General features: G+C 41.5%; 1 protein-coding gene across 2 annotated transcripts in view; it reads left to right on the top strand.

The window, feature by feature from the left end:
* Positions 1-1,559: 1,559 nt before the first annotated feature.
* Positions 1,560-13,467, top strand: part of fam193a (family with sequence similarity 193 member A) — a 227,901-nt gene continuing 215,993 nt past the window's right edge. For both annotated transcript variants that reach the window (XM_043704036.1, XM_043704026.1), the window contains exon 1: positions 1,560-2,004. In XM_043704036.1, the coding sequence (XP_043559971.1) occupies positions 1,849-2,004 (156 nt within the window). In that variant the 5' untranslated portion in view covers positions 1,560-1,848. The remainder of the gene's footprint in view (positions 2,005-13,467) is intronic.

Raw genomic sequence — 13,467 nt, 5'->3', positions numbered from 1 at the left:
GGACCAAAATCTTAGAATCTGCCTAATTGTTTTCCTGGGCGGCACCGTGGTACAGTGATTAGCACTACTGCCTCACAGCACAAGGGATCCGGGTTTGATTCCAACCTTGGCTGACTGTCTGTGTGGCGTCTACATGTTCTCCCTGTGTTGGGTGCTCTGGTTTTCTCCCACAGTCCATAGATGTGCACCTCAGTTAGATTGGACATGCTAAATTTCTCCATGGCATCCAGGGACGTGCAGACTACGTGGGTTGACTATGGGAAATGCAGGTTTTCAGAAGATTGGTGCAGACTTGGTGGGCCAAATGGCCTCCATCTGCATTTCAGGGTTTTGATGAATGGCATTATTAAGTAAAATTACTACAGTGGTTTAAGAAATAGCTCACCACCACTTTCTCAAGGACAACTAGGAATGGGCAATAAATGCTGGCCTGGAAATTGATGCTCACATCCCATAAGTGAATAAGAAAAAAAGAGATTTAAAAAAGCCAAGAGTCCTATTTGGGAACAAGTTCCCACAAGGATCACCATTTCAAAATAAGAGGTCATAAGGGTTTAAGACAGAGATAGGAGAAGGTAGTGAGTTTTCCTCACAGAAGGTAGTGAATTTTTTTTTTGGAATTCTCTTCCTCAAAAGGTTCTTTAAATATTTTAAGGCAGACCTAGCAGGGTTATTGATAAGAAAGGGGGTGAAAGATTATCTAATGTAGGCAGGAATCTGGAGTAATCAGAGCAGCCATGACGTTATTAAATGTTGGAATACACACAAGAGACTCCTCCTCTGTATGTTTGTACAAAAAGGTTTATATAAAGAAGAAATTTGAAGTGGTGTAGGGAGAAGAGAAATTTAAAAATGGGTTGTATATAAAGATTAAACAACTAAGAGGAGAAAAAGTTAGGAAGGGATTGAGAGAATAGAAAGACTTAAATATAAAGACTTAGAGGGAGGAAACAATGAAAATATTTGAGAGAGAGGGAAATGGAAAGGTTTCAATATTAACACTAAGATAGTTAACCAGGGGAAAATATTAAAAGGTTTAAGAATAGGGAATGGGGAGCCATTGAAAGATTTAAGAATTAAACACAAAGTGATTTAACTGGGGGAAAAGATGGAAATAATTATGAAAGGGAGATGGGGAGTATTGAAAATATTTAAGAATAAAGACTCAGGTTTAAGCAGGAGAGAAGGTGGAAAGGATTATGAAAGAGAGATGGGGAGAAATGGAAAGGTTTAAATATAAAAGTCTAAGAGAACTGACAGGAGAAATAGATGAAAAGGATTATGGAGGGGAGGACGAATATGGAAAGATTTAAGAAGAGAGCCAGGGGCCTGGGAGGAAATTGAAAGGGGATGAGAAGAGCTGGCAGTTGAGGAGGAGAGGGGGTGGTGTGGGGGAGGGTAAAGAAGACTGCCTGGGTGGGGGAAGGGAAGGAGGGAGGATGGGACTACAACGCCCAGGGTGCAGTGCAGGCGGCGCAGGCGCAGTGAGAGTCGGCCTGCCCGGAGAGGGAGGGAGAGAGGTCCGGGTCCGGGGCCGGCGCGGTGGCTGCCGGAAAAAAAAGAAACAGAGGGACCAGCCTCCGTACGTTATCACCAGGGAGCGTGAAAAAAAAGAGGGAGAGAGAGGGTGGGGAGGAAAGAAGAGCCAAAAAGGAGACGATTCTCTCTCTCTCTCCCCAAGGATACTCTTTACCCCTCCTCCACCTCGGATCTCCTCCCTCATCAAACACCCCCCTTCCCACTTCAGACAGTCTGCACCTTCCCCTGGGCCTGATCCCTCCCTCCTTCACACCAGCTAACACCACCTTCCCCCCCCCCCAAGACACATACCCGGGGCCCTCCGTCGCAATGAGCCCGGCCGACGCCAAAAGGGCGAAGAGGAGGAAAAATAAGCGGGGCGGTGGCAAGACAGTGAGCCGTCAACAAAAAGCCCTGACGCCCTCGTCCAGCAACGGGAGCAGCGGCGGAGGAGGCAGCGGCACCAACGGCACCTTACACGGGGAGGTAAATCAAGGAGGCAGGCAGGCAGCCCTCCTGCATCTCTCTCTCACATATACATACACATTTTTATATACAGAGACATAAAAGGTTGATTTTATTTGGGGGGGTGGGGTGTTGGTAATTACAAACGCACACCCTGATCAAACAGATTAGCCGGTGTGCCTGACAGGGACATGTAAAGGGCGTTGTAAACCTCAGCCTTGGTCTCTAGGCCTCTTGTCTGCTACCTGCAACTCTGAAACCCAACCAGAACCCCCCACCCCGCCAATTCAAAGCAATGTATTCCATCATTTCTTCTCTTCTCTCTCTGTCTCTTCTCCCCCCCCCCCCCCCCCGTTCACTTCCAGAAAGGTTCATTACCTTTATTTAATCCAAGCTGATTCAGTACATCTTTAACGTTTTTTTTCGTCTCTATGTGTACATACACAAAGCAGTTTGCACTATATTTCCGTGCAGTATATTAATGAATTTTCCATTTCTAAGGTTTTGAGATGAGCAGTGACCTGATGTTAATTTGTACTGATTTCTTATTTTTGAAGTTCACCTGCATGTACCAAAAAGGTAGTTTATTTGAATTGATGCACTTTCCATTATCTTTTCTCATCTGTATTTCAGTTGTTTACTTTCTTTATGGTATTGATACAGTATACAGTACTGTGCAGGGAATTGCATTTAGAATATCTTACATTTGTACAATATAGTGTCTTGGGATGCTTGTGATTTGTTATTTTGAATGTAAAATAGTTGGGATGTTTCATGTATGCTGAATGCAAAATTTAAATGGTCAATTTTTTTGCAAAGAGTGTTGTACTAGAATGACTAGTCATATATCCTCATAGGTGAAAGTGAGGACTGCAGATGCTGGAGATTGGAGTCAAGAGTGTGGTGCTGGAAAAGCACAGCAGGTCAGGCAGCACCCGAGGAGTTTCTTTTGCTGATTCCTGATGAAGGGCTTTTGCCCAAAACATTGACTTTCCTGCTCCTCGGATGCTGCCTATGCTTTTCCAGCACTACACTCTTGACATACATCCTCATATCACTGATATGGGTATTAATATGTTTCTCGGCCAAATGCACAAAATGATCGAAGCAGGTACTATTATCTTTTACTGAAACAAATTCTTATTTATGTTGAACTTGTTGACAGATCTTGGTAGAAGGTAACCTTTTCAAATTGGAACTCTGGTTTAATACTTAAAATTGATTCTGTTGTCCAAATTTGATCTTGAGGAAAACTGACATTTGTTTTTCTAATTTAAAATAAGTGATTCAGTGTGCTGCTATTTTCAAAATAAAGGTGGTCAGTTGTATTTTTAAAATGCGACATTTGAAATTTCATGCTCTTCAGCTGCAGAATAAAGTGAGGTACTTATTAGAGTAGCAGTTGTATTTGTATGGTGCCATAACATGTTGACACAGTAAAGGGGTGGTGGGGGTTTGGTCAGAGGTAAATTTTCATGAGGGCCTTTGAAGAACGAGGGGCAGAAGTTTGTGGGAATTCCAGATCTAAGGGCCTAGACAGGTGAATGCATAGCTGCCAATGGTGGGGTTAACGATGGGTACAAAGGGGCTCAGTGATTAGCACTGCTGCCTTACAGCGCCAGGGACCCAAGTTTGATTCCAGCCTTGGGCGACTATCTGTATGGAGTTTGCACAATCTCCCCGTGTCTGCGTGGGTTTCCTCCGGGTGCTCCGGTTTCCTCCCACAGTCCAAAGATGTGCAGGTTAGGTGAATTGGCCATGCTAAATTGCCTGTAGTGTTAGATGCATTAGTCAGGAGTGAATGTAAGGGAATGGGTCTGGGTGGGTTGCTCTTCGGAGGGTCAGTGTGGACTTGGTGGGGCGAAGGGCCTGTTTCAACACTGTAGGGAATCTAATCTAATCTAAAAAAGCCAGAGTTGGATCAACATGTTGGGGGTTGGAATTGATTGGGTATATAATGTGACGTCTTGTAAGGATTTAAACAGGGTATAATTATAAATCTAGGGCTGGCCTCAGCCAGTGTAGGTAAGTAATCATATGATTATGGATGATTATAGCTTGCAGTTCAGATATGGTCTACAGAATTTTAGGGCATCTCAAATTTGTGAAAGTTGGAGATTGCAAAGTTGGCCTGAAGAATGCTGAAATAGTCAAGTCTGGCTGGAGTCAAGATGTAAAGGAGGGTTTCAGCAACAGGTGGGCTGAGTGGAGACAGGTGATATGGAGGTGGGAGCAGGTGGCCTTTGTTATGGTGAAGTCTTCAGCTTTGGTTTGGGTATTACAAATTTACATGTGGCAGTCCAGACACACAGTTGTATGTCAGCTTGAGTTGCTATTACAATTGTCAGAATTTGCTTTAATGCTGATCTTTAATTTTTGATATGGTCCATGGTCTTAACGGGCATAAAAATTCAAATACAAGTGATTCACTTTGAGTGTAATTGTTTAGAAATGACATTTTGTGCTCTGGCATTGAAAAGGTTACTTAGCTATTTATTTTAAATGTGTGCATTTATGCTTTAAATTCAATATAACCAACTTTTTTCAAGTTCAGTATTTCAGGTCCTCTGTCATAATTTCACTGGACCCTGAATAATAATTTATTGAGTTAGATGATCTTTAAAAATCTATCTTGTCATTAGCTTTCTTTGTTAATTCAATGTAAACCTGTTATTATTGATTTCCCAGTTTTGGTCATTACAGTACTAATTTGGAGAAATTTGAGTAATCGTGTACACATTTGTGTGTGTATTTTCTGAGCCTTATCACATGGTTAGGTCAGTTGTAAGTGATGTGATTTTGCTTACTGATGAATAGAGAATAGTTAATGATGTTCAGCAACACATACTATCTTTTTAGAGACAAAAGATCCTTCTGGAAGTTGGGTGAGCTGTTCAGAGGTGTGCAATAAAGTAGAGGCTTTAACTTGTTTGGAGCAAGAGGAGATAATGAGCCGCGCAAAATAAGTTTCCATTTGCTTCTCTTTGGATTGACACTTGATGATGGAACAAACACTGTAATGCTGTAGATTAGCAGAAATCCTGTTGTGTAGGATGTATACTTGTTGTGACTGGTTATTTGTAAAGAAAAAGAAATTTGTGGTGGTGGCTCATAGCGTGGGTGATTGAAATCAGTTTTTGTTGACTAGTTATATTAAGGTTTAAATTCTGGAACCAGAAATTAGGGGAAGGCATTGATATAGTCACAATGTCATAGACTAGTAATCCGGAACCGCAGACTAATGTCATGGGTTTAATTTCTATCATGGCACATGGTAAGATTTGAATTCAATAAAATTTCTGGAATAAAAAGCTTAATGGCAACTTTGTAACCACCATCAATTGTTGTTTTAAAAAAAAAATCCATCTACTTCTCTAATATCCTTTTAGGAAGGAATCTGCGATCCTCATGTGGTCTGGCCAACATATCACTACAGACCCACAGCAATGTGGTTGACCCCTAACTGCCCTTTGGGTGATTAGGGGTGGACAGTAAGTGGTGGCCCAGCTGGCAACACCCAAGTTCCATGAATTAATAAGATCTCCCAAAATTTGAGAAGAATCTTCAAAGTAATTCATTCAAATATTTAAAGTTTACTTGATAAATTTAGTTTTAACCGATGTCCGTTCTCCATCTTAATTTGTACATCTTATGAATTGTTAGGTGACTTTGCTCAGTACTTCATGTATTTGAAAATTTATTAACAATAGACAATGTTGGAGACATGAATTGCCTACTGGTCTGCCTGTTAGAGAAGAAAATGTCTTTTGGATGTGAAGTATTGCAATTTTGTGGTTTGGGCATCAGTACCAACTGAAACACTTGGCTGTTTTGAATTGGTTAAGAGTGTGGTGCTAGAAAAGCACAGCAAATCAGGCAGCATCCGAGGAGCAGAAGAATCAATGTTTCAGGCAAAAGCTGTTTTGAATTGGTAGTGATTCATTGATGCCACATTAGATAAGTGATCACTTTGGTTTGTTTAACTCAAAAATAATATTTCAGTGAGAATTAATGCATGCTTTGTTTGTTTACTGAGACAATGGCAGAATATAAACCATTATTTTTTACTGATACTGCTATTTGCATTGTTTCAGTACCTGTCACATTTAAATTTCCAATACAGTTGACATATCAGAACCCAATTTAGTTCGAATAAAATGCTGCATATGTCATTTGGGTAACTTCGCTAAATACTTTGCACCCAAGTTCACTAGAATATGTGTTTGCAAATTGGGGAAATTATGGTGGAGCGAAAATGTATACTAGTGTTGGAAATTGAGAATTTCAGAAGGAAACAAATGAACAATAGTTATCTCTGGTGTTAGTGACAACGGGCATAAAAATCCAAGATTAGTACTGAAATGAAGGGGGAGCTTCGGAGAATTAAATATGCATGATAGTCAGGAGTTGACCAACAGCCCATTGTGACTGCTTTTTAATAAGACCATGGCTGATTTTCAGCTGCAACTCCACTGTCTCACCAACTTCCCATATGCCTTGAAATCCCTGAGGGACCAAAAATCTGTGTCTGAACCTTAAATGTATTCAGTGATAGAGCATCCAAAACGCTCTTGGGTAGAAAATTCTGAAGATCACAACCCTTTCAGTGAAGTAATTTCACCTCATTTCAGCCCTGAACCTTTGGCTCCTTATTCCAATACTCTGCCTCTGAGATATAGGTTCCCCAATTGGCAAATAACCACAATGTCAATTTTATATGTTCCAATGTGATTTCTTCTTTTGCTAAACTGTAGAGAATATTGACCCAATTCACTTAGCCTCATCTCTTTCTCTCATAGGACACCTCTTTCATCCCAGGACCAATGCAAATAAGCACTTCTTTAAATATGTGGACCAAAGCTACGTGTGGCTTTACAAATGCAACAAAGCTTCTGTAGATATTCCTAATCAAATTGATCAGTTGTGTTATGACACATCTCTGGAGCTGGTGGCACCTGAATCGGAGCTTTTTGGGTCAAAGGTTCTGTATTCTTGTAAGGGCAAAGACAGCAGAGTCCCAGAGGACTCTGAAGATGACTGGTGGTGAATTTAAGTTGAGGGTCACCATGCCTCAGGTGAGGGGAAAGGTTGAGAAGGCAATACCTTCATAGTGACCTTAGCTAGACTGAGGATTGAACCCGCTCTATTGGCATCACTGCATTGCAAACCAGCCATCTGTACTAACTGACTCCATTCCTGTACTGCATTAAAAGGCTGGTAGGTATAGGGAATGCTGGATAACTAAAGAAGTTGAGGGTTTGGATAAGAAAAAAAAGGAAGTATATGTAAGGTATAGACTGGATAGATTGAGTGAATCCTTAGAGTATAAAGGAAGTAGGAGTATACTTAAGTGGGAAATGAGGAGGGCAAAAAGGGGACATGAGATAGCTTTGGCAAATAGAATTAAGGGGAATCCAAAGGGTTTTTACAAATACACTAAGGACAAAAGGATAACTAGGGAGAGAATAGGGTCCCTCAAAGATCAGCAAGGCAGCCTTTGTGTGGAGCCACAGAAAATGGGGGAGATACTAAATGAGTATTTTGCATCAGTATTTACTGTGGAAAAGGATATGGAAGATATAGAATGTAGGGAAATAGATGGTGACACCTTGCAAAATGTCCATATTGCAGAAGAGGAAGTGCTGGATGTCTTGAAATGCATAAAGGCGGATACATCTCCAGGACCTGATCAGGTGTACCCTGAATTCTGTGGGAAGCTAGAGAAGTGATTGCTAGGCCTTTTGCTGAGATATTTGTATCATCAATAGTCACAGGTGAGGTGCTGGAAGACTGGAGGTTGGCTAACGTGGTGCCACTGTTTAGGAAGGGCGGTAAGGACAAGCCAGGGAACTATAGACCAGTGAGCCTGACGTAGGTGGTGTTGGAGGGAATCCTGAGGGACAGGATGTACATGTGTTTGGAAAGGCAGGACTGATTAGGGATAGTCAACATGGCTTTGTGAGTGGGAAATCATGTGTTGCTGGAAAAGCGCAGCAGGTCAGGCAGCATCTAGGGAACAGGAGAATCGACGTTTCGGGCATTAGCCCTTCTTCAGGAATCCTGAAGAGGGGCACTCAAGCTAATGCCCGAAACGTCGATTCTCCTGTTCCCTAGATGCTGCCTGACCTGCTGCGCTTTTCCAGCAACACATTTCCATCTCTGATCTCCAGCATCTGCAGACCTCACTTTCTCCCCGAGTGGGAAATCATGTCTCACAAACTTGATTGAGTTTTTTGAGGAAGTAACAAAGAGGATTGATGAGGGCAGAGCGGTAGATGTGATCTATATGGACTTCACTAAGGCGTTCGACAAGGTTCCCCATGGGAGACTGGTTAACAAGGCTAGATCTCATAGAATACAGGGAGAACTATCCATTTGGATACAGAACTGGCTCAAAGGTAGAAGACAGAGGGTGGTGGTGGAGGGTTGTTTTTCAGACTGGAGGCCTGTGACCAGTGGAGTGCCACAAGGATCCTTGCTGGGTCCTCTACCTTTTGTCATTTATATAAATGATTTGGATGCGGGCATAAGAGGTACAGTTAGTAAGTTTGCAGGTGACACCAAAATGGGAGGTGTAGTGGACAGCAAAGATTACAACAGGATCTTGACCAGATGGGCCAATGGGCTGAGAAGTGGCAGATGGAGTTTCATTCCGATAAATGTGAGGTGCTGCATTTTGGGAAAGCAAATTTTAACAGGTCATATACATTTAATGGTAAGATCCAAGGGAGTGTTGCTGAATAAAGAGACCTTGGTGCAGGTTCATAGTTCCTTGAAAGTGGAGTTGCAGGTAGATAGGATAGTGAAGAAGGCGTTTGGTATGCTTTCTTTTATTGGTCAGAGTATTGAGTACAGGAGTTGGGAGGTCATGTTGCGGCTGTACAGGACATTGGTTAGGCCACTGTTGGAATATTGTGTGCAATTCTGATCTCCTTCCTATGGAAAGATGTTGTGAAACTTGAAAGGGTTCAGAAAAGATTTATGAGGATGTTGCCAGGGTTGGAGGATTTGAGCTATAAGGAGAGGCTGAACAGGCTGGGGCTGTTTTCCCTGGAGCGTCGGAGGTTGAGGGGTGATCTTTTCGAGGTTTACAAAATCATGAGGGGCATGGATAGGATAAATGGACAAAGTCTTTTCCCTGGGGTGGGGGAGTCCAGAACTAGAGGGCATAGGTTTAGGGTGAGAGGGGAAAGATATAAAAGAGACCTAAGGGGCAACTTTTTCACACAGAGGGTGGTGCGTGTATGGAATGAGCTGCCAGACGAAGTGGTGGAGGCTGGTACAATTGTAACATTTAAGAGGCATTTGGATGGGTATATGAATAGGAAGGGTTTGGAGGGATATGGGCCGGGTGCTGGCAGGTGGGACTAGGTTGTGTTGGGATATCTGGTCGGCATGGATGGGTTGCTCCGAAGGGTCTGTTTCCGTGCTGTACATCTCTATGCCTCTATAATTGCCTACTGAATCAGCATAATAACTTTGGGATCTTTGTATAGGCACATCCACATTACTGCTCAACAGCATTTACAAGTTTTGAACCTTTTTTTAAAAGATATGTTTTACTGTTCTTAAGTTCCGAGTGCCCAATTTCCTCCTACTTCACATTGTACTTCATCTGCCAACTTGTCATCCATTCACTTGTTCTATCTTTAGCTCTACAATCTTTCTGTGCACTCCTCAAACATGCTTTCCCATCAAGCTTTGTATTGTTGGAAAACTTACGTATGTTCTACCTCTCCTTGCAATCTATGAAGTAATTAACTGAGGCCACAGTACTGATTCTTGTCAACTTGAAAATACCCCTTTTTATCTCTAATGTCTGTTTCCTGTTCTCGAGCTGACCCATGACCTAATGACTCTATTCACTTGGAGTCATGCGTCATCTATCTCAATTTTCCTGCATTATCCCCATCACCCTTAATTCTCTTTGTGGCTATATAAAAAAGTACACAGGACTTCAGAGCTGGAAATGGTCATTCAACGTTTCATCCCTACTCCATTATTCAATAAGCTTATAACTGATCTGCTGTGGTCTCACTACTACTTTCTTACCTGCTCCCATTGCTCCCTTGTCTATTCAAAATCTACCTCTGCATTGCATTAAAGACCAGCCCTCTACTGCTTTTTGGGGAAGAGACTCCCGTAGGCCAACAAAGAACTTCTCAAAGTTGTAATTGGAAGATCTCTTATTCTTTCTCTATCCCCTTGTTTTCTTTCCTTGTAGAGGAAATATCTTTTCTGTTTACAGCATATGTTCAAATTTTTGGATGTTTCTACAGGACCACCTTTCATTCTTCTAAACTCCAAACAATGAAGTCCTAACCTGGTCACTCTTCCTCTGTAAGAAGTTCATCTCATGACTGAGCAAAGTGAACCTTCGCTGAACTGCTAATGTGTAGATTGTTATTTTCAAAAAGCAGACAAAAACAACATGATACTCCAGAAGTGGTCTTGCTGAGGCCCTGTACAAATTATGTAAAACTTCTCAAATTCTTTCTTTTTTTGGAATAAATGGCAACATTCCGTTTGTCTTTTTAATCACTTGATGTACCTACACACTAATGCTTTCTGGTTCATGAATTAATGCACTGGCATTTCTCTATTAGAGTTCTGCACTGTCTGTCCATTTAATTAATGTTATCTTTCTGTTGTTTTGTCTCGAGTGGACAAATTTCCATTATCTCTCTCATTCCAACTGCCAAAATGGTACCCACTCACTTAACCTCCTTTGCAGATTCACTGTCTCCTCTGCCAACTTAGCTTCCTACCCAACCTGGTGTCATTGGTAAATTTGGCTACAATTCGATCGTTCCCTTCATCTAAGATGTTGGCATAGATTCTATGTAGTTTCTGTTGATTTCAGTCTTCAAAATACTGGAGAGGAAATACTGGAAAATACCATAGACCACTGCATTAAACAATTCCAAAGAACTGCTAGACTCTGGAAACATTTTAAATATTCATTTATGGGATGAGGGTGAAGCTGGTTAGGCTAGCATTTATTGCTTAACTTGGAGGCTAGTTAAGCTGTGGGTCTGGAGTCACAAATAATCCAGGCCAAGTAAGGATGGTAGTTTCCTTCTAAAGAACATTAGTGAACCAGATAGGTTTCATGATCATTATGAGACTCTTAATTCCAGAACTGTTCTGAAGTAGGACCCTGGACCCAAGCCTTAACTTTGTCTCCGCAGCTGCTGCTAGACTTGCTGTGATTTTCCAGCTATTTCTCATTTTCTTAGAGGGTGGTGAATCTTTGGAATTCTCTGGGTACAACAATCTCTTTTCATTAAAACAATGGCAATATTTCAAAAGTTTATAATTGACAGTAAAGTGCTTTGGAATGGCGTTAAGTGAATGGCACTGTACAAAGCTATCTTTCGTCTCAGTCCTCAATAACCTACCCCTTTCCCTGAGACTGTGACCCCTAATTCTGGACTTTCCAATGAGGACATGTTTATTCATGCAAAGAATTACTGGGAAAATATACCATAAGTGGTTAAAGAAAGCCAACTCACTTTTTTAAGGAGTGAATGAGAAATATTTTGAAAAATATCAAAGGGAACATAAAGGACAGAGAAACAGCATTCAAATTGAAGTCTCAAAGTTAACATTGAAACTGGTACAGTGAGTCATAAAGATGTACAGCACGGAAACAGACCCTTTGGTCCAATTTGTCCTCGCCAACCAGATATTCTAAATTAATCTAGTCCCATTTGCCAGCACTTGGCCCATATCCCTCTAAACGCTTCCTATTCATACCCATCCAGTTGCCTTTTAAATGTTGTAATTGTACCAGCCTTCACCACTTCCTCTGGCAGCTCATTTCATACGCACACCACTCTCTGCATGAAAATGTTGCCCCTTAGGTCTTGTATCTTTTGCCCCTCATCCTAAACCCAAAAGAAAAAAAGACCTTGTCTATTTATCCTATCCATGCTCCTCATGATTTTATAAAACCTCGGTCACCCCTCAGCCTCCAACGCTCCAGGGAAAACAGCCCTAGCCTCTCCCTATAGCTCAAACCCTTTAACCCTGGCAATATCCTTGTAAATCTTTCCTGAACCCTTTCAAGTTTCACAACATTCTTGCTATTGGATGGCAGTAGACCAGAATGGGTCAAATGATCTGCATTGGTGTTTCTTTTCACTTTTGTGATGCTCCAAAATTTCATTGCCATAAATATGGAAGAAATAATTATGTTCCAGTTTAGATTTAGTCATTAAGTGTAGTTAGGGATAAAATCTTCAGCTGAGCTGCTGGCGCATCCTATTGCTGGGGATTTCACAAGACGTTGATTTGATGCTATTCTGTGATTTTCTTCATTTCAGCTAACAGTAATCTAGTACTTAAGAGAAAGTAAAATCACTCCATGTGTGGGACAGCTGTAAGATTGAATTTTCAATTTCGCTCAGTTTCGTAGGGTAAAAATGAAAAGATAACACCAAAGAACCGTGGATGCTGGAAACAGAAACAAAAATAGAAACTGCTGGAAAAACACAAGTTTAGCAGCATCTCTGGAGAGAAAGTGGAGTTAACATTTTGGGTCCAGTGTTCTCCTTCAGAATAGTTCTGAAGAAGGGTCACTGGACCCGAAATGCTAACTCTGTTTTCTCTCCCTTGAATGGGAATAGGCTCAACCTGCTCAAAGTTCTCTCCCAAGACCACCTGTGGTTTTGAAATCATAGGTCAGAGTGAGTAAGGGCAGCAAGTTTCTTTTCTGAAATTACATTACTGATTTGCTGAGGATTTTAATGGCAGTTTAGTAATTTCAATGTTAACATTATTCATATAGGCTTTTAATTCCATGTTTAATTAATTGAATTTAAATTCTCCACTGCCAGTGGTAAGATTTGAACTCGTGTCTGAACCATTAGTTCAGTAACACTGTGCTACTGTATCCTGTCATGATGAAATCCATTTTAAAAATTGTTTAATATGAAGAGGGTTGCACTTCAGATGTGGATGGGTGTCCTTGGGCAGTTGTCTCTTGTAGGTGTAGAGAAGGAAGCCATAACTGAATATAGAAGCATGAGATTGAACAGGGTTGGGAAATTGAGGGAGATATCTTTGCATTCCATGTATAATCTCGATGTTTTAAAATGAAAGTACAAATATGTTGTGGTTCTGTTCGCCGAGCTGGAAATTTTTGTTGCAAACGTTTTGTCCCCTGTCTAGGTGACATCCTCAGTGCTTGGGAGTCTCCTGTGAAGCGCTTCTGTGGTGTTTCCTCTGGCATTTATAGTGGCCTGTCCCTGCCACTTCCAGTTGTCAGTTTCAGCTGTCCGCTGTAGTGGCCGGTATATTGGGTCCAGGTCGATGTGTTTGTTGATGGAGTTTGTGGATGAGTGCCATGCTCCTAGGAATTCCCTGGCTGTTCTTTGGCTTGCTTTATAATGGTATTGTTGTGCCAGTTAACGATCTGCATCCATGAACATCAACTAGCCACAAAACGACACGACCAGCTATCCCTAGTAACCACACACG

The sequence above is a fragment of the Chiloscyllium plagiosum genome, chromosome 2, assembly GCF_004010195.1.
Source record: "Chiloscyllium plagiosum isolate BGI_BamShark_2017 chromosome 2, ASM401019v2, whole genome shotgun sequence".
In the NCBI taxonomy this organism is placed as follows: Eukaryota; Metazoa; Chordata; class Chondrichthyes; order Orectolobiformes; family Hemiscylliidae; genus Chiloscyllium; species Chiloscyllium plagiosum.
This window is presented reverse-complemented; position numbering and strand designations above follow the sequence as displayed.